General features: G+C 36.2%; 4 protein-coding genes across 5 annotated transcripts in view; 1 reads left to right on the forward strand and 3 right to left on the reverse strand.

Moving 5' to 3' along the window:
* Positions 1-263: 263 nt before the first annotated feature.
* LOC111457847 (nuclear transcription factor Y subunit A-10-like) lies at positions 264-3,364 on the forward strand. Its single transcript, XM_023100300.1, has 6 exons — positions 264-293; positions 494-778; positions 1,913-2,022; positions 2,111-2,179; positions 2,600-2,740; positions 2,960-3,364. The coding sequence occupies exons 2-6, from the start codon at positions 535-537 to the stop codon at positions 3,362-3,364; spliced, it is 969 nt and encodes a 322-aa protein (XP_022956068.1). The 5' UTR covers positions 264-293; positions 494-534.
* A 759-nt stretch (positions 3,365-4,123) lies between these two features.
* LOC111443234 lies at positions 4,124-5,192 on the reverse strand. Of its 2 annotated transcripts, none has more exons than XM_023080963.1 (3): positions 4,993-5,192; positions 4,811-4,915; positions 4,124-4,236 (listed from the first exon to the last, which is right to left on the reverse strand). In XM_023080963.1, the coding sequence occupies exons 1-3, from the start codon at positions 5,104-5,106 to the stop codon at positions 4,153-4,155; spliced, it is 303 nt and encodes a 100-aa protein (XP_022936731.1). In that variant the 5' UTR covers positions 5,107-5,192; the 3' UTR covers positions 4,124-4,152. The 2 variants fall into 2 exon arrangements, with proteins under 2 accessions (XP_022936731.1, XP_022936739.1); XM_023080971.1 differs by lacking the exon at positions 4,124-4,236 and adding an exon at positions 4,480-4,574.
* A 544-nt stretch (positions 5,193-5,736) lies between these two features.
* Positions 5,737-7,757, reverse strand: LOC111443227 (syntaxin-121-like). Its single transcript, XM_023080950.1, has 2 exons — positions 6,984-7,757; positions 5,737-6,496 (listed from the first exon to the last, which is right to left on the reverse strand). Exons 1-2 carry the CDS (start codon positions 7,516-7,518, stop codon positions 6,063-6,065), a joined length of 969 nt encoding a protein of 322 aa, XP_022936718.1. The 5' UTR covers positions 7,519-7,757; the 3' UTR covers positions 5,737-6,062.
* Positions 7,758-8,797: 1,040 nt separating this feature from the next.
* LOC111446419 (trafficking protein particle complex subunit 8-like) overlaps positions 8,798-23,839 on the reverse strand; it is a 19,651-nt gene continuing 4,609 nt past the window's right edge. The window contains exons 5-28 of the mRNA XM_023085240.1: positions 22,814-22,976; positions 22,171-22,291; positions 21,994-22,056; positions 21,802-21,882; positions 21,585-21,679; positions 21,358-21,508; positions 20,781-20,867; positions 19,809-19,928; positions 19,597-19,725; positions 19,417-19,514; positions 19,152-19,275; positions 17,129-17,236; positions 16,600-16,741; positions 14,869-14,979; positions 14,723-14,783; positions 14,524-14,599; positions 13,242-13,427; positions 13,029-13,139; positions 12,593-12,754; positions 11,950-12,108; positions 11,175-11,408; positions 10,219-10,392; positions 9,706-9,815; positions 8,798-9,616 (exon numbers count right to left, since the gene is read on the reverse strand). Of these exons, the coding sequence (XP_022941008.1) occupies positions 9,073-9,616; positions 9,706-9,815; positions 10,219-10,392; positions 11,175-11,408; positions 11,950-12,108; positions 12,593-12,754; positions 13,029-13,139; positions 13,242-13,427; positions 14,524-14,599; positions 14,723-14,783; positions 14,869-14,979; positions 16,600-16,741; positions 17,129-17,236; positions 19,152-19,275; positions 19,417-19,514; positions 19,597-19,725; positions 19,809-19,928; positions 20,781-20,867; positions 21,358-21,508; positions 21,585-21,679; positions 21,802-21,882; positions 21,994-22,056; positions 22,171-22,291; positions 22,814-22,976 (3,410 nt within the window). The 3' untranslated portion in view covers positions 8,798-9,072. The remainder of the gene's footprint in view (positions 9,617-9,705; positions 9,816-10,218; positions 10,393-11,174; positions 11,409-11,949; positions 12,109-12,592; positions 12,755-13,028; positions 13,140-13,241; positions 13,428-14,523; positions 14,600-14,722; positions 14,784-14,868; positions 14,980-16,599; positions 16,742-17,128; positions 17,237-19,151; positions 19,276-19,416; positions 19,515-19,596; positions 19,726-19,808; positions 19,929-20,780; positions 20,868-21,357; positions 21,509-21,584; positions 21,680-21,801; positions 21,883-21,993; positions 22,057-22,170; positions 22,292-22,813; positions 22,977-23,839) is intronic.

Genomic DNA, 23,839 nt, shown 5'->3' on the forward strand with positions numbered 1-23,839 from the left:
TTCAGAGATTGGATGAATGGATCATTGGTTAGTGGGTTTTTGTTATTTTTCACTTTCTTTCCATCTCTCTCTCTCTGTGTTAGTGGTTGGTTTGCTTTGAAATGGACCAACGGCGCTCCTCCTATCTATCTAATGGGGTTACTCTATCTGTATCCACCACCTGCGATTTCTTCTTCCTCTTCCTCTTCCTCTTCTTCTTCTTGTGAGTTGAGTACTCTGTTTTCACCTTCTGTCTCTGCTCTGCTTTCTTCTTCCTTCAGTTCTTCTTTTTTGGGGTTTTTTTTTTCATCTAGGTTTGTGTAATCCTCGATATTGCTTTGTTCGATCGCCTTGTTCTTTTGTTTTTTCCTTTGTTGCTCTGTTTTTTATCTGTTTCTCTGTGCTCTGTTCTTATGTTTTTGATTGTTTAGTGATTGAAGGAAGTTCATGTGGGTGTTTTTTTTCCCCTCTTCTTTTTGGCCCTTTTCGATTTAGTTTCATCTCTTGATTGTAGGAACTCGTGTATTTTGATTTTGGTGATTTGACTGTTGGAAAATGGCACCACAAACTGGGTATTTGAAAGAACATGAAGGGATTGTTCCCAACTCCCTTGGCCAGTTATCATCCTCCCCTACTCGACTGTGGAGTGCTGCCTTTGGGCTAGGTTCCCACTCAATTTTTGGGGATTTTGGTCAGGTGAAGGAACAACTTGACAGTAATGGGAAGGAATTTGCTGCAACTAAACAAGCTGCTCATGGTTTGGAAAAACTGAACACTGCTCCATTTTCCATCTATCCAGGTAACTTTTTGTTCATTCGGTTCATTTTCATTTCCACGATCATATTTAAGCTTGCCAAAAAGCATGAAAATAATTAAGAGTTGCTTATAAATGGTGGATTTACAAATTTTCGAGTGACTCAATATCACAAGCATATCTCTAGGCTACTCAAAAGTCGATTAAGAGGTGGCTAGGGAATGGTTTATTCAAAACGAATAGCATAGGTAGGTTGAGGAAGAAGCTGGATACTTCTAATCTGACATGTAGCAAACATATGCTCTGAGGTACTACTATTCAAAATGCGATAGGCCATGGATAACAAATGTTTGTAAGAGGAAACAAGTTAGGGGAGGAGGGACCTAGATTGTTTGTGCTGATGAGCTCGACTTATAGCTTAGTAACGTGACGTTGGGGGACTGGAGAAGTCGAGAGGGAAAGTGTATCAGGACGGTATGCTTTCAGTGTTTTGAGTTTGCTTAGGCTGAGAGGGTAGGGAGCTCTTTGAACATCTCCAAGCTTGTGGCCTCATTGTGGATAATGGATATTAAGCTCTATTCAAGACTAACCTCTAATAAGTTTCCAACTTCGATATGGGCTTTACTACTACTGAAATAACATGCATCCCAGGTCACCATATAGACTTGACAGTAGAGTGCAATCTTCTTGAGCAATTTATGTCCCAATCATCTACTGTTGAAGTACACCCTGTGCAACACAGAAGCCGCACTGCCGGTTGACCCTCTACCCGATGGCAACTATCCCTTTTCTTTTTATGCTTAACTACGACCCTTTGTTCTACTCAATGGGTACATATACAACCCTCAGACCCAATGGTTAGGTTCGACAGAAGTTCGTGCCGCTTATCCCGGCTACAATATGCTTTTCTTTTGTGTATTTAGTCTTAAAACTGGATCTCCCATTTTCCTCAACTAATATTTCTACCATCCCTTCTTCAGAATATTATTTTCTAGCTAATACTTCATCAAGGATTTAGCTAAAATCTCAATGTTTATGAAACAAGAGGGAAAGAAAGTAGCATGAAACTCAAGGAAGACTATTACCTTTTTCTCTTTTTGTGCTGGCTGAGTTAAAATGTCGAACATAATGGTGAGCTTGTTATCCGATGAGAAAACTCCTCTTGAAACATCCATGCAGGTGACACTAAGAATTCTGTGGATGCACAAAAACCTTCACCAGTTTTTTCCCTGCAATCACCTCTGTCAGAATATCACAACCCTTTCGAGCTCGGATTCAGCCAGCCCCTGGTAGGATCTAAAATGTTAATTGAATTTCCCCACTAAAACAGTGCTTTATACATATATATGTTACTGATTATGAAGACGAAAAATGTAGACATGTGAAAATTATCCTTACATGGAACAGCATTATGGCATCATCTCAGCTTATGGACCTCAAATACCAGTATGTTTCCGTCCATTCTTCAACCACTTCCTTTTTACCTTCTTTTTTCCTTATATGTATTCAATGTGAAATGTCTTATATTCATAGATATTTTCCAACAAAAAAAAAAAAAGTTAGATAGGTGCATAGGCAGAGCTAAGTATGCAAAAAAATCAAAATGGTGAGTGGAAAACAATACAATATAGCCAAAAACCAGAAATGGTGCGAAGGAGATGACACATTTAGGCCTCCTAGATGAATGCTGCCAAAAAAGTTAATAGGAAACACAACTCAGGGTTTCATGTAATGAAGTATGGTAGAGAAGTAATTTTCTTTGAACAATATATTTGTTGATTGGGTTCTGCTATTCATTGTAAGCTATCTGGAAAAGGTCAGTCTGCCTAATCTATGAGCAAAAACTTAACCATTTGCAATAATTAGGGTCGGGTTATGCTGCCAATGAGATTAACAACAGATGATGAACCAATTTATGTGAATGCAAAGCAATATCATGGAATCATTAGGCGCAGGCAGATCCGTGCCAAGGCAATGATGAAGAATCGACCTGCAAGAACTCGAAAGGTATGTAAGTATAAGTCTTACAGAGGTGTCTGTCCTAGCTTTTGAACACTTTAATATGATATACTATCCAGCATCATGTTCATTCTGTTGTCTGAACGAAATGTTATTGTGATTTATATGCCTCGATTATATCCTTCAGTCCAAATACTTTTCTTTGTCCTGTGCAGAACTAGTATCCACATTATTCCTGCTGATATAGATTGCATATCTGTCTTACAGCCATATATACATGAATCGCGTCATCTCCACGCAATGCGCCGTCCACGGGGATCCGGTGGCCGTTTCCTGAACATGAAGAATCAGCCAAATGAGAAGAGTTCTATGGTACCAAAGAAAGTTGATGATGTCAATCTTTCTGATTTAACTGGTTCTCAATGTTCTGAGGTTCTGCAATCAGAAAGTGGAACTTTGAACTCCCAAAATGAAGCCAAGGATGGGAGGGGCTTTAATCTGTTGAGTTCTGAGGTATCGAGCATGTTCTCGAGAGGACTGCAACGTTTTCAAATCAACCATATTGGACCATCAATGCAGTCACTGGCAGAGATCATTGATGGAGGAGGGCATGGCATGGTTCTCCCCAAATGGGTTGCAGCAGCTGATAACTGCTGTGACCTTTGTTTTTGACCGGTAAGGCAATGGGTTCTTGGTGCAAGTCACTGCACCAAGACCCTGTCTTTGTTGCGACCAAATCCAGCTTGCTTCAATGTCGTCGTTGATGGCCATTGTTTCAGGCTTCGCGAAGAGGATAGTCCCCGCGTTTGGTTGCAATGGCAAGTCATTTTTGGCTCTAATCATTAGCTCTATATGATGATTCTTATCTCTCTGTTCTGCATCTCATAATGAGAGGTAGCTGAGAGAAACAAAAGATTCATCCAAACAGATATCCAGTATGAAGTTATTGCAGTAAACAGAAGGGTTTGTTTGAAGAATAAGAGCATCAAAAGTATGAATTCTGCACTCTGTATGTGACCCTCAATGTAGAATAAGAAGAATGTCTATGAAGTCTAGTGTTTGGTTGTTTAAATTCAGAAATTCATAAGCAATTTGTACTGAACAAAGATGCTTGGCTTGTGGGTTTGTATAAAGATAACTGTGATGTTTGCTTTTGGTTTATGTAATAAACTACATTATCTTTGTAACATAATACATGCTTTTTTTATCCCTTCGAATTTCTTGTACTAGAAAGAATTCTAAGCTTACTCTCATGGCTCAAACCCACCTCTAAGAATCAGCCCAAAAAGGAGAAAAGCTCTGATACCAAATAATATGGAATCACTATCAGGAGAGTAAGATTCAGATCATCTTGTTGATTGAATATCTCAAAGCAAAAACACTTATTTGAGATTCGAATCACTCTACAAACAAGATTGATCATGTCTAGCTTGAATGATTCTTGTTGATAAAAAAATATCTCAAGGCAGGAACAGCTGTTTGAGATTCGAATCACTCCATAAGCAAAATTCATCACGTCGAACTTGAATGATTCTACATGCAACCTAAACTACATAGAGAAACTTAGCCATTGGCTAAAGAGAGCACAAATGCTCTTTTTACTACATTTTCTAAGTCTATCTTAGAAAGATAACATAATGACATTATATAGCCTCAAAATGAAAACTCTTACGAGGCTTTTCAAGAGTTGTAACTTTCATAAAGAAACATCAATTCTAAATTACTCTAAATTATGATCCACCCAAAATTGAAGCTTCATTTTTCTTCAATGTGGAAGTATATTGTATAATTGATATCTCTTGGTTCATATCGAAGATATTTCCACACACATATAAAGAATGTTTCCTTCTCCTCCCCAATCGAAGTGGGATCTCAAACTTACCTAATCGTGGAAGAGTTCAAAGAAGTATTCAAAGAGATCGAAAATTGAAATTAAATCTGAATGATGATAGATTTTATCAACCACCATAAGTTGGATTGGTACTAATACATCAACACAGAACGAACATTCACAATCTACCAATAGAGCTCAACAGATCAAGAACCCGGAAATGGGGGATAATCCTTCACAATCGCAAGCTAATAGAGATTAGAAAAACAACATAAAGAAAGACTCACAACGATTCGCTCAACCCCAGCAATCCAAGCCCTGCTTAATACAGCGGCTATGTGAGCTGCGTGGTAATGCTTCCCATGGCAGATTCCTTTAATTAAACATACCATCTGCATTTAAACACAACAATCTCATTCCAGAAAAGCAGAAGGACAGTGTAAACAATCGAATGAAATGGAGGCCTCACCTGTAAAATTGAGCGCAATATGTGCGATAAGGGATTGATAGAAAGGTCGGAAGGAGTTAATTGCAGGTGGATTGAGTAAGAAAGTGGGTTAGGTATGATTCGCAGTGTTCCCATGGCGGAGGAAAGCGAGGGAAGAACTAGAAAGACGCGCTTTCATTGAAGTTGTTTCAGATTTGTTCGAATTGATAAGGAGAGATGGAGATGACCTCCAACCCAATAAATATGACATTTGTTGATTATTTATACCCTAAACATTTACTCAAAAATACTTCTTTTTATAAATATTTTTATTAATTTTGCCTTATTTATATTTAGTTTTTTTTTTAATTAAATAAATATCCTTTTAAAAATATTAAAAACTAAATAATTATTAGCTCCCTTTGAATGTACAGACTCCCTAGTTGCTCGTGCATAAGTTATTCATTTGTTCTAAGATTTGGTAACGAGGTATTTAGTGCCAAAGTGACCATAGCTCGATAGTCGACATACCCTCTCGATCAAGAGGTTAAAGGTTCACAAACATTTTCGTATATTCAGAGACAAAGAACACGATCATATTAGGTTCAAAAGACATCAAGCATTTTCGCATACTGGCTTTTCACTCAAAGACTCAAACCTAATACATTAAACGTCTCAACCTTCTACTACGAGTTTTGCCTACTTTTTCATTTTATAATTTTTAGCTCGTAGTACCTTGAACTCTTAATCTTTTGTTTGAGAAGATAATATTTTGATCCGTTAGACTAGACCTAAGTCGGTCACTTTATTCGGAGACAGAGAACACGATACATAGACTAATTTACTCCGAAATATGAAATTTATTACACAAAAGAATCTAAGCTCCAATGGGTTTATACAACAGTGTCTAATCCAAAAGAACCATTCACCTGCTAATTCAATGACATCAAGGCCTCAATGTTTCATCAAACAATCTACACTCCATCTAACAAAAAAAATGATACAAAACGAGGTAATATGGGCAGTAACATACAGACGAACGGTGCGAGGGCTCGATCGAGAGTTTTTCGGTTGAAGACTACTCGTCAAACATCGTACAAAAGAGGCAGGCCTCAGGGGGTTGGAGGAGTTGGGGCTGAGGGGGTTGGAGTTGAAGGGGCTGGAGTAGAGCCACTACTATTACCACCATTCCAAGTCCAAGGCCGCAGGCTGAGGATAATGATCAAGGCAACGATCAGCAAAATGATAATGCCAATAATCGTCCATTTACGAGTGCTTTTCTGGTATACTCTTGCTTTTGACAACTCCTGTGTGCCACCACGAACAAAAGAATGAGCTCTGTTCACATGGCTCTCGATGTCGTCGAGTTTTTCGCCTTGTTCGTGTACCAAGACCGCCATGTCCATGAAAACCTGGTGCAGCTCCTTCAGATTCCTTTCCAGGTCTTTCACTGCATCATGCCTCTCCTGGATCTCGCTAATGGTGTCTAAGATTCTGCCTCTTCCTTGTTCTTGAATGGCTTTCTGCAAGAATGTCTCGCTTTCCCCTGCATAGTTGGAGATATCTCATTATTATTCAATTCTCAACTATCTTCTTCTCGAATAAAGTACACTATAGAACCTCTCCTGAGGTCTATGTAGCCCTCGAACAGCCTCTTCTTAATCGAGGCTCGACTCCTTTCTCAAGAGCCCTCGAATAAAGTACACCCTCTATTCGTCACATGGGTCACTTTTGACTACACCTTCAACACTAGCAATTTCTTTGTTGATTCTATTGACATGGCTAAATTAAGGACATGACTCTGTTATCGTATTAGGAATCACGGACTTACAGAATGGTATGATATTGTCCACTTTGAGCCTAAGCTCTCGTGGTTTTACCCAAAAGGCCTCGTACCGAGATGTATTCCTTACTTATAAACCCACGATCATTCCCTAAATTAGCCAACGTGAGACTCCCTCTCAACAATTTTCAACCCACGAGCCAAAATTGATAAGCAAAGAACATGATAGAGTGAATTTGAGTTATCTCACCTGTAGATATCAAGATATCAATGGTTTTCTCATCCGGATTTTCACCAGTAACAGTGAAATACCTCCGCTGCACGGTCTCCCTGTACTCAGAAGAGATTTGTTGCCTCAAATTATTGAACCCCTCCATCGAATCCTGCAATTTCTTCCTCAACCCACTGAGCACAGAAGTCCGAGTCCGGTCAGAGGACGATCCAGGGCCGCAGCCAGGTTGGGTCCGATTGGAGGCATTGGAGCGATCAAGCGCCTCCAATCGGACCTTAATGAGCTTAGCCTTCTTGAGAGCAAGGGAAACATCCGAATCCATGCGAGATCGGAGGTCCTTAACAGCCTTAGCATTGTGAAGCGTCTTACTCTGTTCATGGGAGTCGTAGAGGTTCTGGTAGAGTTTCTCAAGCTCCTTGAGTTCGTCTTTCACAGATTCAACGTCTTCAAAGAACTTGTCGAGATTAGCAGCCGTAGGGGAAGAGGAGGAGATACCCATCTCAACGACATGGCTGTCGCGAGAGAAAGAGCGAGAGGAGAACAAATCGTTCATTGACCCTTTGATGTTCTTCAGGTAAAGTAGCGAAATCCGACAAGAAGAAGGGGGGAATTGGATGAAGAAACAGGGGAATTGAAGAACAGAGAAGGAAGGGTTGATGGGTTATATGAGAAAAGAGGGAATCGAGGTCAAGTGGGTCATAAATGGAGGGAGAAGAAGAGTCAAAGGGGAGGGGCGGAGGGGGTGAGATAGGTGTGGAAGAAATGGAAGAAAGGAAGCTCCATGGAAAGGATGGTGATGGTTGGGATTTGAATGAGTCCCATACAAAAAGAAACCTACTTTTCAAAATCTTCTTTTCAGATATATATTAAATATAAGTATTATATTTGAAATGTCAATTTTAGGGAAATGTTTTCTTTGGATTACGCGGTGCTTGTAGGTGTTAGGGAAATGTAAATTTAGAAGGTTCCAATTGGACGTCGTCGACTGTCTTAGCTTACTCGGTCATGCCATTGGGAATGGACCCACGTGTCGCTTATCTTATTGGGACATCTCATACATCCTTCCATCTAGGTTCTATTGGGGCATTGACACTCATGTGCTCGTTCTATGTCATTTATGAATACCGTAGCGGATAGTGATGTATATATCAACCTTCGATATGTGGGTTGAGGTATAGTGCCGGCACACTCATGTCGCCCAGTACTGTTCTTGAAAAACACATTTCGAAACAAGTCACCCGAGACACTCGTCTCGACACGTTCACCCTCACTAACGCACAAAAAACTCATTTCAAAGGAAGTCGCATGAGACACTCGTCTCGACATGTTCACCCTCACTATGGCACACACGTGTTATAGGAATGGTGGAGAGTTTACACCCTACGACCATTCACCAAAATCACGAAAATCACGTATATGCGAGAAGGTTTTATTTAGTTTGAAATTGTTATACTCATAATAGTCAAAGTTGATTATCATTTCAATTATTTTTCATACTCATATTTAATTTAGAATTTATTATAAGATAATTATTTAAGAAGTTGTATAGTTTAAATTACACCAACCTGAATTATTTGATATAAGTTGTTCATTGATATAAGAAAGAGAATAAAATGTGAAAATTTTGTGATAACTCTATCTTAAATTCTCTCGTCAAATTAAAAAAAAATTAAATAATTATCAAACGAAACTTCATTTGTCAGAATTTCATTTTTTTAAAATTTTTTATATATCTCTATCATAGTTAGTCCAAGATATTGGCATGAAGCAATATTGAAATTGGTACTTACAAAAAATAATAAAAATAACGATTTTTTTTAATGACAAAAAGATAACTTCAAAAATTGCTAATTAAACTTGAGTTTCTCTAATCTTGTATACAGCGAGAGGGTAAAAAAGGCATTGTAGTTCTAGTTTCCTCTTATTACACCAACACCAGGAAAGAATATAATTTAACCTATAGATAAACTTGATTAAGCTGCCTACCCTCCTCAAAAATGCTGTTGATATGAATATAATTCACAAGCAAAATTATAACAATGCTATGAAAACATTCCTAGGTGAAAATGAAAGGAAAACGAACCTGTTTCCATGATTTTGCAACTTCTCAAGTAGATTGAAGGACAGTAAGATAGTACGGATAGCCCCGGCATGTTCCCGACGAGACAGTAGTTTTACTGTTTCCTGAACCGGGCGACGGTAGAATTTCCCACTGTAAAATATAGTTTGATAGATCATATATTCCAGGAGAAAATATACAGATCTGAAGAGGAGCTACAGTCATGGACTTGGGTTCAATTTGTACTGTTGTTGAGCTTGTTCCAGACCAGATAAAGGGAGATACGCTTTCGAGTGAAGACGACTTCTCCGTTTGTGCTCCAAGAACATCAGATGTGACCTTAATGTCCTGAGTGAGTGAGACATAGTGCCATCCTGTTTGGTTTGTGGAAGAGCTAGGCGATTGGGGAGCGGATTCATTGCCTTCACTCGTAGATGCAGAATCTATTGTTTTGATGCGTATAGATGCAGTTGAGTCTGATGAGTTATAGATTGTCATTTTGAAATTGATTTCACTAAAAGAAGTGGAGAAGTTGTGATATGAACTCCGAGGCCCTTCGAGTAGCCACGATATAGGACTGTTGCTTGAAGTACTGCATAAATAGAAAAGAAAGGACAAATGAGTTGTATTAATAGAAAAGCTTGCATCACCAGATGAGTATCATATTGCTCTGAATCTTACCGACAATGACAGACATGATGAGAGAATAGACGTGATGAATCAAAAATTACAGGATCAGTAGTATTCTTATGTGGCCGAGTGATCAATATGAAGTCTACTGTATTTATGTCCTGAAAAATGCAGAAGGATCATGGTAAGAAAACATTTTAACTATCAGAAAACGCAACGAATGTAAGATAGACCCCGACTCTGGGGGTTGTTACCAACTACTAATCCACGAGATCCTAACAATGAAAAATTTATTACCGCACTCAGAAGCCTCCAGACTCAACAATGTTCATCAGGTTTGCAACTAAAAGATACTGCTTAATTCTACAACAGTTCGAAACTTGTGTACATATTTAATTGAGATACTCAATAACCGAGGTGTGTGGCCCAAGGAGTTTCGGAACATGACCAGTGACTACTCATGAATCTAAGAATCAGTCACTTCCTGTGAGAATACATAGAAAAGTCGCCTACATACACCGGCATTTGAATCTAAGTTACATGGTTAAAATGAAAATAAATTACCTGGTTTGAAGTTCCTTGGTGCGCTCTTTCAGAATAATGGAAAGCAGCTAGAGGAAAACTAGCTGTGTCGAAGACCTGTTCATTGCTAGTCTGAGGACCCAACTTTAGATCACTTCCAAGTAGCGGGGGGACAGAAGATACATTTTTTTCAGAACCAAACGCTTTGTTATTATTCTGAATACAAAGAAGAATTTATGAGATTAGTAGTGATTGCAAATTTTTAACATGGTGTAGTACACAAGAAAAAAGATAAAAATTCGCCCAGGTAACTAAGTGAACTTAAGACTATAAGTCGTACTTGAAGTTTGTTTGAAAGACACTTTCCATAGATGGCAGGTGAAAGTATCAAATTCAAATGACACCCTTTTCATTTAAGCGATTGCTACTTTATCCATTATACTTGAAAGTCTTTCTCTGTTAGTTTTGCCCTTAAAGATCTCACCACCTAGTTATAGATCATATCAACTAAAGAATGATGCCCACATGCCACGACTCTTCTGAAATATATTTTTGTCCGGAAAGAGAAAAAAAGCTCATCTTTCATGCATACTTCCCAAAAAGATACGATTATGAATTGAAACTTTCCTGTCATTCTCCCACAAGAATCTCTACTCCAATTAAGAGGGAAGGGTCTTCTCCCTCTTCCTAACAAAAGATCTACAAGGGCAACTCGTGGATGTGATACAAGATTTGTTAAATTTAACCAATAGTTTATATGAGGGGTCATTGAAAATAACTTCACAAACTTAAGGCTAAATCATTTTTGGCAACAGTGCAAGGGATCAGATTGAAAGTGCTTTCAAGTACGTGGTTAACATATGGTTACTCCAATTATAAAGTGCATACTTTATTACTGAAACTGCATAGTCAAAGATAAAATAATAGTAAAGCATTTAAACGAAGTGAATGTGCAATAATAAGAAAAACTTAGCTTAGGTTTAGCTCCTTGTATATACCTTGAGAACAAAGAAACATGACAATGCTTGGCTAGGCATTAGAGCTCGTGAAGGAAAAATAGTATCAACAGGTTCAAGTAACGAAAGTTCCCAATTCTGTCCAATAGATGACAACTGATGAATTTGGAAAACCTGAGAGCTAGTCTTGTTGATAACATCCATTCGGACAAGAAACTCATGCAGTCTTGAAGGACACGGATTTATTTGGAATGATAAATCCAGGGACGGCAAAACCTTAAGACAGTGAAAAAGAAAAAAATCCCAAATTAGAATATTTGGTAGATCATAAATCCATCCAGAGGGAGAAATTTGTGTTCATGAAGTACGCAATAAATCTGCGATGCAACTTGGAGAACATGAAGAAGAGAAATCCCACCAAATAAAGTAGAAATTGTAAAAAAGACAATTATTTATTTTACGGGAAACAAAACATCTACCAAGACAAAAAAAAGAAAAAAGTATAAAGGTGCCACTGGACACAAGCAGCCAGAAAGCACAACTCCTTCAGAAGCGACAGAGCTATATTAAAAAGATGATAAGTAAAGCTGCCAAAACAGGTGCCAGAACCCAGACAACCAAGAACCAAAAAACAGATATCCGCCTCCCATATAACGGGGGAAAAGGGTAATAGAAAGGAAAACGAAGTATTAAAGAACCCTATGTTTACACGAGTTATACTGTATCAAAGGTAAACCCACTAGTTTCAACTATTAAGACAAACTTATAAACAGCTAAAAGTCACTTGAGCCACCGAGTCGTGCATATTTTACAATACCTGAATATTGTAGTGCATGCGTAGAATGCGATATTTCATGATATCTGATACATCTTCCATCTCATAATATATGCTTATGTACAAGGATATATCTCCAGGAACAGCAGCTCGAAGCCAAAGGGGTAACAATAAGGATGCTCCGCCTTGAATTGAAGTGTCCTGGAACGTTTGAGTCTCAAATACATGACTGAAGTATTGATTTTTTTAACTAGGAAATAGAACACATAAAATAATGCAATAATAATTTCAAAGAGATTTGGGGTAAGGCATCTTCTCAAGTACTAAAATAACAATGTCTACATAATCTTATCCCGCTTGATCTACAAAGAAAAGAGACTAAAATCTAAGAACCTCACATGCTTGGACTGATGATAATAATATATTTAACACCCATAATTTGTTTGCCAATAGTAACCTTATAACCCTACTCGTAGAGACTTAAGATCGCATTTATTATCCGAAAGCAAGAGGTTCATTAAGTAACCATTCCCAAAATAGTTAGCTTAAAAAATTTAGATTACCAACACTTGAAACATCTAACAATTTACATTTTTGAAGAAATTCAATCCGAACGTATGGGTGTTGGAAAATTTATTGCTATTCGCCAGTCAAAAATAGCACAAAGAATGTATTTGACACTGACCTCTGGGAACAAAAACGTGTCATTTGATGTTGTATCAGGGATGGCTAGTACTCCCTGTTCACTATTTTTTGGCTTCTCCAAGCAAGCAGGAAAGTCTGCATTCATATTTTCTTGGTTCCCAATTTTCAAGAATCGTGATTGACTGATCTTCATTTTCAAATTCTGCAAGAATTTAATTATTAGGAAGTTAAGTAAGAATGCTCCAACATCTACCACAATGCTTAAATCACACATGCACACAGACAGAGTCTTTGCCAGACATATAGAGGTCCGGTCAGGCAGTTTTTGATGAAAAGTGGCAAGTATCTCACAATTTCATTGAAGTCGAGTCTTTAAGACTTCTTTAAGGTCAACCAGATTGTGATCGACTGAATTACAAATTCTACAAGTCAAGTAACCAAGTATGTGAAGAATAGTCAAGTTGCAACTCTTATACCTTTACAGAAAACATAGATTCATTTTTCAGTTCAAGGACAAGGCGCTGTAAATCTCCAGCATATGCCGCTTTAGGAAGTGACAAAATACTACCGTCCAACTTTGGTAGACTCTGGATGTTAAGAATATAGGTGTTAGTAAAGGTAGTTCAGCTTAATCTGCAACCCAAAAAATGTTTAAAAAAAAAAACAGAGGCTATGAAGAAGATATGCACCTTGATCACTACAAACTTCAGGTTATCAGCAAGAGAAGGCTTAGCTTTCTGTCTCCCCTTACCAATACTCTTCTGTCCTAAATTGTTAATAAAATTGTGGAACCCCACGACAGAATCAGAAAGTTTCCACCTAATACCAACCACTTGTAGGACGCCTTCTACTTTGGGAGTAACTGTCAGTTGCACCTGGAAAAATTAGAATCATTATAACAAAATCTGAGAGATGACAATAATTTCAATAAGAAAACATTAATTATATGCCAACTAGTGTTGTATACCCTAACTTTATGAATTAAGAGCAATGAAGCTATTTAGTGTTGATTAGTAGTTTTTTATAAAATAAAGAATTGGCCTTTCATTGAGATGTTTTTGAATGTCTGTTATGAATGTTTTAGATAGGCCAATTATTTTGTTGCATATTATCAGCCTTGTGGACTTGCATATATTATTTTTACTGAGGTATTAATATCCTAATAATTTTGTTTACTTCATGACATTCCTTATGGATTTGGATTCTAGTATGAGTATTGTGTTCTTCTGCATTTTTTTTATTCAAGGAAACATGATTTAAGTTCTCTCTTCTTTGATATTCAAGCTAGCAAATTCTCACTCTAGTTATAGTTCACCTTTGTATGCTTAGGTTATACTAAAGATTCTAGAGTCGGTACAATTCCTAATATGTATGGATTCGTTTTATAAGGCTTGATATCCAGGCATGCTAATCCTATTGTATGACCAGAAAACTTGCTGAGTGTATTTCATTTCAGGACAACCATTACCCAAACCTTCCAAATGTGGTTAGTAGAAATGATGAGAAGTAAATAGTTACATTCAGCACAATGCACGAGAATTATCATATGAGATACGTCAGTATCTTTTTTCTCTCTTTTTCCCTTTGCTTTGGTGTTTGTGTGCCCGCAGTTGAGAAGTGGAGGTCAAAAAGGGGACAACAGCCACCACCAAACAACTTCCAAACTTAATTACAATGATTAATAGAAATGATGAAGGTTAATCATTATATTCAGCCCAATCATGAGAATATACGAGTTATATCAACATCTTTTCTCTCTTTCCCCTTTATTATTTTGGTGTTTGCATGTTGCCTGTAGTTGAGAAGTGGAGGTCAAAAGGGTTGACCTAGTGACAATTGGAGAAAGGCAAAAAAAAAAAAAAAAAAAAAAAGAATACAAGAAATATAGAACATAAGTTCAAATATCGTAATGTCTGACGGCTCCACAATGTAGGCAATAGGCAAGTAAAAACTGCAGACTGATCGACTTACAACTTTTTCTTCATCCCCTTCTAATGAGAGGTGAACTTCAGACAAAGTAAATGAAGCATTGTGGGACCCAATATCCCTGGAATGGAGCAAAAGAACTGCCTTAACGAGCCAAGACACAATTATTGTAAATATATCAAGATTAAGTGCAAAAGTGCATTTACTTGATACCAGTAGAATAAATAAATATTACAACACATACCAATCAGATGACCACTTGAGTTCAGTATCATTCTGGATACCGGCAATCATGTTATTTGAATCTGTACCATCACTGACACTCATTCTCCAATTTGGGAAAAGTAAGAAAGAATATCCAAAATCCAAAACAAGGAAGATTTGAAGTACCAGATCCAGTTTCATCAGATTTTGAAGAAAGGTCACATATCAGGGAAACGCTAGAGATGGAAATAGGGATCTGAAGAGGGTTTTTAAATACAATATCCACTTTCACTGGTTCTGCAAAAATAAAGGAAGAAAAAAAGAAAGAAAACAGTATTATGTATCGCATCAATAACAAAGCAAACTACATCAAATATGCAGATCTCTTATAAAGATTATTTATTCCAGACAATATAAAAAGGCCTCACAGATTTGCTATGAACCCTGCTTTGTTATTATCGGTTCTTTCATTTAGCCAAAGAAATTCATCAACATATAAAGCCATTGCCCTATTTACTCGGAAATTTTTTGAAGGGATCTTGTATGCTATTCCTCACTATCTTATGGAAGAAAACAGTCTTTCTTAAGTTGGTGCACTCTGGGTCACAATGAGATGGATATCTTTCCCATGACTCTCCTATTAGCACTTAGTTGGTCCAACTAAGCTGAAGCATCGTACTTAAGACTGTATGCCACCTGCTTAACTCTCAAATCATCAGGTGTATCAGATTGGTGGAAAAAATTGTTCACAATTTTATGCCACCAGCTTAACTCTCAAATCATCAGGTGTATCAGATTGGTGGAAAAAATTGTTCACAATTTTACCCAACCACGAAACACTTCAGCGTTCATCCCATCTGATGCTATCTTAAATTCTTAAGTATTAAGGAGGAAATATCTTTTTAGCAAAAGTTTAAAAATTAATACTCAGTTTTGTGGTCTACTTGCTTGAAGCTTTAGTGGTTTGAGGAGCTTCCATTAAAGTTTTAGCCTTTGTTTGAAGGCTGTCTGAGGGTCTTTGGTGCTTTTATCTTCTAGTTTTGCAATTTTTGTTGTTAGTTGGCTGTTCTTTCGTTCCTTCATCTTGTTTAGTTTGTTTGGTTTCCTTTCAGGTTCTTGTAAACTTTTTATCTTTTGTTTTCCTTTGAGCGTTATGTTTTTCCTTCTCCCTCTTCGAAGGTTTGTATCTTAGAGCTTTTTCTTCCTTTTAATATATCAATGAAAAGTTTGTACCCGTTAAAAAAAAAAAAGTACAAACCAAGTAATGGAGCTTTGCCTAAAATAATAACATATGAGGGTCTAAGTGCTGCAGTCAAGGTTTGGTTCATAGCTATGAACATTTGATCTAAGCCACAATGACATGCTCCATGGCGGCCACATGATCAGGAATTGCGCTGATCATTACAATCAATTGCTATAACTTGAGCACATAAAATATAAGCTCTTTGGTGGCTTCTTACTTCTCCATAGAGGTGAGTTTTCATTTTTCATATATAATGGAAGTACTTTTGTGTTTCTATTACAGGAAGTACTGAAACATCAATTACAGGGTAGTACTGTAGCTCCAATAGGTTATTTTATTAAACTTCCTCAATCCCAACACACACAAAACCTTTGGAACTATGTTTAAGTAATTCGACAAAGCATTTAAATAGGTAACTATAAGTAATATTGGGGTAAATCTTATAATTACCTATTTGACAGGTATGCTTACCTCTGGTAACGCCTCAGCTTTCAAAAGTTATCACAGTAGCTAAAAGTTATCATAAAATAATAAGATCAACATGCCATCATTTTTTTATGAGACATGCTGTGACCATATCTTGCAATTTTACGTCAAATAATAGAGAATCTTTTTTTATGAGACGTGATTTATGATGGTCATTAAGCTGGATATGTGCTACAGTCACTCTATACCTCCTGCAACGCAAATATTTGATTCTTTATACTTTCTCGACATTATCTTTGACTGTATCTCCAACCAATTTGTCCTACCAGAGAACAATGATGGAATCATGTCCTCCTCCAACGAATGCCACAAACTTTCTCGAACAATAGCCTATAATGTTTCAAAATATGCCAATGAGCAAGGTTATAGAGATCATAACAAAAGCTACAAGAAGCATCCATAACACATTGCACTTCCATTAACCATAGTGGAAGTCTTGTTTTCTCAAAAAAAAAAAAAAAAAAAAAAAAAAAAAAAAAAAAAAAAAAAACAAAAACAAAACAAAACAAAAATAATGGGGAATATACCAATCAACTGGAAAAAAATTTACCAGTAAATGGTCAATTAAACCCTGTTTGAATAAGAAAGAGCATTTATTCTCAAATGGAATGCAGGGAAATGAGAGGAAAAGAGGAGAGGAATAGAGAGGGAGACTGCGAGAGAGTTGGTTTGAGGAGGATTCCAAATAAAAAAACAAAATGGAAAAATTAAACTTACAGCTGAAGCGGATGCATAAGTTCGATGATCTTCAAAGATAACCTTTAATGATGAAATGTTGATCTTGGGCAATGGTAGTTTTAACACCTTGACCGTCTTTCCTGCTTTCTGCAGGATAAAATCAGTTGGAAAAAAAAAATTAATAATTGAAAGCAACAGGAAGAAGTCAAAAAGTTTGCTTTGTTGCACCAAAACATCGGCCGCCTCCCTCCTGGTTTGGCCATAGAAAGACATTAGAAGTAATCATCGGAGTTGAAAAGAAAGAAATTGAGTGTTGATTTTTCTGAATTGGAGTTCGATGGAAAGTGGAGACAAAAATGAAAATTTTCACCTGAAAATTTGAGAAATGGTTTCAAGAACACTCTCATCAAAAGCTTAATGAGGGATATGATGACTGGATTTGTTTGAAGAATTTACCATTACTTTATTGCAAACGTTCTTGGTTTGAATCAATTGGTCAACAATGTGGAGGCTTGGTAAATATCTCTTCCTAGATTAAATTTTATTGATTGTACAGCTGCTAGAATTGAAGTTAAGAAAAATACTTGTGGTTTCATTTCAGCTCAGATTAAGGTAATTGATGGAAGTGCAGGAATTTTTCTCTTCATTTTGGGGATATATTTCTTTTAGATCCTCCAAACACGGATCATTAGACTAGTCAATTCTTTAATTTACAAATTCAGTGTCATGAGAATAAGTCAAGTTGTGGTAGACGAACGTTTTACTTTGCCATCTAAGGATTTTATATCCAAAGATGTTGAGTTGAATTCTATTCCTTTGAATGATCAGTTGCAGAAATTGGATGGTCTTTTACTTCAAGATGACAATCAAATTACACAATATTTTACATATAATGTTTGATCTGCTCTGAAATACCTAAATATTCAAAGATTAATTCAAACATTTTGGAAGAAACTTGTGTTCGATTCCTCACTTCCTCTTTGAAGTTACAACAGCCCGCTTCACAACCTACTAACACTTGTACTCTTTCAGTGATCATTCCTCCAAGTTCAAATGTCACTTTAACCAAAGGTTAAGCTCTAACACCACTAAAAATCCTATCTACTCTCCAACTGTTCAAGATATTGAATCTGATGTTAGTATGAGCAGAGAAAAATCTGAAGTACATTTGGTTGATATTGAGATCGATGAAGTTTATGTCAAAGACTCTTTTGCAGAAGCATTTTGAAGTCTTTTTTTCAGTCGTTGATAAAAGAAATTTAGCTGAAGTTTCGCAATCAACAACATTATTAGCAAAATATCCTTCAATTCCTCCAATATTTCATTCCTTAATTGAGGTTTGTGGATTCCAGATGAAAGAAATCACTCTTCAGTCACCAAAAATTAAGATCTAGTTGTGAAACTTATCCATTTTGATTGCCAGCAATGAGAATTACTTCTTCGTAATCTAGAGGCTTTAGGGGCTTTTTTTTTTTTTCGCAAATCTAAATTAAACTGTTGTTGTTTCATATTAGTTTTCAGAGAATTACTAAATCACTAGATAATCAAAAAAATCCAAATAATACTAGGTAACACTACATCTAGATAAACCCTTGGATACTAGGTAAGAGTCAATCTAATAATTCCTAGATACTTGGTAACTAAATCTAAATAATAATCTCTGCAGGTAAAGTAAATCTAAATAAATCCAACAAGATAAATTAGGGAGGCCAACTACTTTCCTTATTCAATATGATTACACAAATATCTCTAGACACTTTTTCTAATTTATTTCAGTTTTATTACCCGGGTGCCTTTATTCACTTTTCTTTAAGCTTTTTTATTTTCATTTTCGCATTTTTCCTTTTTTTCACTCGAGATTGTATCTCGGACATTTTATCCTTATCATTATTCAATGAAAAGTTCATTTTTTGTTTGAAAAACATCCAACTTCAATGATCAAAACATCTTGCACACATGTACAGCATACTGAGCTCCAAAAACCGTTTGCCTTACTGGTGCCGAAGACTGACAAACCAGTAATAGTTGAGAGATAGAATAAGTGACAAGCACAGGGAGGCACCTGAATAATTTTTAGAAAATCCTTCAGGAACAATTCCTGTGTTGCCTTGGACTGATGATTACAGTCAAGAATTTCCAACATTTGAGTGACAGCAACATCAAATAAACCTAGAGAAGCATACCACCTACAAGAGATAACTTTATATAAGAAGAAATCTTACACTTGATTAGTGTCATAATATCAGGGAAGGAACTCAAGTAAACTCTAGCTTCATCCGAATTAAATTAAATTATATTCTAAAGTTCAGAAAAATATAAAAACTCACTGTCCAATGTGGAAATATACATGATCTTTGATGTATCTCCATTCAGTTCCTTTAAAAACAGCAATTGCATTTCTATATGTCCGAATTGCATGGTTAATCTGAGAAGGCAAAGGCAAGTGGCTCGTTAATAAACCTTTGAAATATTAATCAAGCTGCACTACTTGTCAGATATTTACATACTTGATCCATTCTTTTGTAACGATCGCCAGAGAGAACAAGATGAAATCCGTATTTGCGTATCAAAGGAGGTTTGGATAACAGGTAACAATAAGATGCTTGCTCAAGCATGACAGCTGAATGTAAAGGTTCCTAAGAATTTCAAAAAGAAAGAGAAGGAAAAAGCTTAGAGCAAAAATATCTTTGTTACTGGTATCAAGGAATTCAAAACCTACCTCATTACATATACGGAAATAAACAGCAGCAGCCTCTCTGTACTGTTCTCTTGCCTTCAACATCTCTGCTGACCAAAGACCACAGCGTATTGCATTTAGGTGACCAGATGGGCCCATTCTCTGCATGTACTTAAATTCAATTAACTAGAACAAATTTTGACATAAAAAACACAGTAAATACAAAGCATATTAGGAGAACATCAACCAAAAAGATGGCATTAATATAGTAATTCAAGTATCCTCGTGGAGTATCCACATACTTATCAATCCTCTTTCCTAAGATATCATTCGGAAAGTTAAGGTATCGATTTTAATGCATCATTTGAAGTAGACTGTCTTAGTAGACTACTACCTCACGGGGCTACTTTGGGCATGATAAAAGTGAATAGTATTGGTTTCTATTCACATCAATCATCTCCAATTTGCAGAAACTACATTATTTTTCTCTTCTATGGATCACATTGCAGTCAAGAACATGTTTAATTTTGTCAAAATTTTGGACGAGCGAGTGGGCTTGAAATTGATTACAGCAAAATCAAGATGTTATGTGAATATTGACGATTTTTAATGAAAAATCAAGCTTTTAATAACACGTATATGCTTATGAGGATATTTATATTATACATCCCTTGGTTTCTTATAGAAAATAAGACATATTCTAATTCGTTGATAGCTTATGGTACGATATTTATGCAATCCTTGGATGCATCTTCTGAATTGATGGACAAAGTATGCTTTAGAATTGTCAGTTTCAATTTCCCCCTCAGTCTGCATTAGTTCTTTAAATGTGAGAGGATGATGGATCCAAATTATAAAAGGATAAAAATGCATATATTTGAGATACAATTTGCACTGCATCTCAAACAAGGGTTTGTGCGGGAACTTAAAATTTCCTCACAGAAAATAAGCAGCAACAAAGCTTTGTATTCAGAAAAACATCAAGGAGGATAATATAAAAAGAAATACTCGTACCAAATAAGTATTGAGTGCATTTTCCATGCAGTACTCAGCTTCCTTTCTTGATTGGTCGAGCAAAAAGTATGCAAGCCCCATTATCTCCTGCAAAACAAAAAAAAAAAGAAAAAATGTAGTGAACAACGATAGGAGTAGAAAATGAATGACCATAGAAAAATTAAAACAGAGGAGCCATACAGAACACGTACAGGCAAATGCAGGTTATAACTGTGGAACAAAAGTAGCGATCTATGTGGTATACAAGCTAAAAAGAATTGAGCATAAGATAAAAATAAAATTTTAAATAATAAAAAATAAAGACTTGCATAATGGACTGGTTTAATATAATAACAAACTTTTAAACAAGATAAAAAGAAAACCCTTTCCACTACATAAAAAATCCATGGAAACTAAAACGAAAACTCGCAGAATGGTAAAAAATTATTTACCAACCATCTTTAGCTCAAAGCATATAAACAAATTAAGCCAAGAACTCTCTCTTCCTTTCAATTGTAGTAGGGCTAAAGATTACTGTCTGTCCTCATCTAAAAAATAAAGATTTAAACCTACAAGGACAGCAAAGAGTTGGACCTACCTGGACACCAGCATAGCGTTTCCAAGCTTTATCAAGTTTGTAATCAGTAGAAATCAGGCGATAATTGGACAATGCAAGTTCATAATCCCGGAACATGAAGGCATAATCACCCAATACTCTAATCTGAGACTCGATAGAACTATAAGTATACCTTCAATGAAAAATATAAAAATTTATGAATACCAAGGAGCAAAGTAAGGCCAAGAAAGTAAATAAATGGGAAATACGTTGGGCCACTAGGAGAATCCACTGTGTCCTCTTTCCCCTTTCTCCACCATAAGTTTTTAATCTGATTTCTGAAACCTTTCCTTGCAGCAGACACCTAGTCATGAAAAAGTAAAATGCCAATATGAAACTATGTAGAAAATATAAAACCAGCAAATATTATCATATAGAGAAGCATATGATCTTTGCACAGAACTTCTAGAAACCAAAACACAATACCTGTTGATTTAATACCCGTATCTTTTGCTCCATGTACGGAATGATATGTTTTGACAACAAATCTTGCATTAACTCTCGGATCTGTTTAACAAGTGACGCAGTGAGCCACCCTCCCACCCCACAACAAAAGCATACATACATAGTAGCCCTTAAAGCACGTAGCAAATACTTATAGTGATAACAGCAGTTTACCTCAATTAGGTCCTCATTGCTAAGAAAGCAGCCAAGTCGCTTACCGATTGAAGCATCAGACTTCTGTTACATAAGAACGTGAGGTTACAGCCCTGATTTCACCAATTCTTCATCAAAGACATATTTTCTCAAAAGATTAATAAACATAGTTAAATAACAGCGCCTCGAGTGACTTACAAACAAACCCCAAGGATCATCTTGCCGTTCATTGAGTTCATCATGAGAAGAATTGATGCAAAGCAATTGGCAGCCATTTGAACCAAACGTACTCCTCATGTCAGTTAGTATTTTACTTGCCCTAGAGAAGAGATAAAATTACATTCATATGCATCTATCTCTCATAAAAGAATTTTTTTATATATATAGAAAAAAGCCGCATCTATCTCTCAAATAATACTCAGATCCTATTATATATTATAGAGTTTCCGTAACAAAAGACAAAGCACCATAATTGTATATGACCTGACAATTAATCAACCAAGAAACTAATTAACTACAAACTATCCTAATTAATTATCAAAGCAGCAACCATCTTAGCAAACAAATCGGGAAGACAATTGATAATTATAAAAGCAAACTACTAAGCAGAACATTAACAAAGCAAGTTCCATACTGTCCACTACTCAACCTACTGGCATACAACGTAAGAATAGAAGTAGCTCAATTTTCACCAGATCTATTAGCCATGATAACATATCAAAATCACGAAAATATAGGTATATGTGCATGCAGATATATTTGAAATGATTGACTGCCAAATAATATCATGGGAATGTAATGGAAAGGATCCTCCTCGGATTAAGGAAAAGAACATAAGTACTTTTCTGAAGAGCCATCTTGATTATCATGTAACAACAAATAATGCTTCAAAATCTTAGGGTCCATGGCACCATCATTTAGAAGAGAGGGCAATTTGCTTGTGTGAAAGAGGTCAGAAAATCTGTTGATAGGATGATCGTCGCTTGAGGAGACAACCAAAAGGCCTGCATGCGGGCATGGACAATGATGATTAGAAAGAATAACTGTTTTCTATAAATATTTAATTTAATTTGCAAATAAATAACATGAACACACACACTTTTCATTGAGAATATGACAAGAAACAAACAAGGGAATGTCCCCACAGCCAAATAAGTTCATAACAACAAACTTCGAACAAACTAAGATTTTAAAAAAAAAATGTGTGTATGTAGTGACCACCTAAGTATCTTCTCATTCCCCTACACAATCAAAGAAAACTCTAATGTTCCACTCCGACTAAGCTTCCTAAAAGGTGGCTGGCCATCACACACCATAAAGTTATTGCTTGCTTCTTAAATCTCAATGCATATAAAAGTTGGTGCAAATTTTTTTAATAGAACTGTTGACAAATAAAAATTCATGACAATTATGAGAAAATTTAAGTTGGTAACCTTGAGCTATGGCATGGGGCTTTCACTCTCCTAGAGATGATCGAGTCAATGGTTGGAGCCATCTTAATGTCTATCACTTTAAATTAGCTAATTGACAATAGTTTCTGGTCTTAGCGTTGCACCAAGAAAGAGAAGCCATTGAAGCTTCAGAGCTAGGCTGTCTTGTAGTTATCGATGTAAGGAAGGAGGTTTCAATATCATTGGGTGGACTCATAAGATTTAGGGACCAGAGAAAGAAATAAGTTTATGAGAAAATTCAATATAGTGATTTAAACCTTACTCTCTACTATTGACCAGTGCAATGGAATTTCACCCAATCTCATTCTTTGATTGATCATCTCTTGCTTTCTTTCTTCTTCTTCTCTTCTTTCTTTTTTCTTTTTTCTTTTTTCTTTTTTCTTTTTTCTTTTTTTTTTCTTTTTTTTTTTTTTTTT

Source organism: Cucurbita moschata, unplaced genomic scaffold (assembly GCF_002738365.1).
Source record: "Cucurbita moschata cultivar Rifu unplaced genomic scaffold, Cmos_1.0 Cmo_Scf00001, whole genome shotgun sequence".
NCBI classification, from domain to species: Eukaryota; Viridiplantae; Streptophyta; class Magnoliopsida; order Cucurbitales; family Cucurbitaceae; genus Cucurbita; species Cucurbita moschata.

Bases quoted from the DNA above. Each gene is read 5' to 3' on its own strand.
- LOC111443234 (XM_023080963.1), bottom strand. From the start codon at position 5,106: ATGGGAACACTGCGAATCATACCTAACCCACTTTCTTACTCAATCCAC. The intron at 4,916-4,992 runs GTGAGGCCTCCA...GTTTAAATGCAG, and splicing joins TATTGCGCTCAATTTTACAG to ATGGTATGTTTAATTAAAGG. The intron at 4,237-4,810 runs GTGAGTCTTTCT...TATGTAGTTTAG, and splicing joins CTGGGGTTGAGCGAATCGTT to GTTGCATGTAGAATCATTCA.
- LOC111443227 (XM_023080950.1), bottom strand. From the start codon at position 7,518: ATGAACGATTTGTTCTCCTCTCGCTCTTTCTCTCGCGACAGCCATGTC. The intron at 6,497-6,983 runs GTGAGATAACTC...CCAACTATGCAG, and splicing joins TGATATCTTGATATCTACAG to GGGAAAGCGAGACATTCTTG.
- LOC111457847 (XM_023100300.1), top strand. From the start codon at position 535: ATGGCACCACAAACTGGGTATTTGAAAGAACATGAAGGGATTGTTCCC. The intron at 2,180-2,599 runs GTATGTTTCCGT...TGCAATAATTAG, and splicing joins CTTATGGACCTCAAATACCA to GGTCGGGTTATGCTGCCAAT. The intron at 2,741-2,959 runs GTATGTAAGTAT...TCTGTCTTACAG, and splicing joins GACCTGCAAGAACTCGAAAG to CCATATATACATGAATCGCG.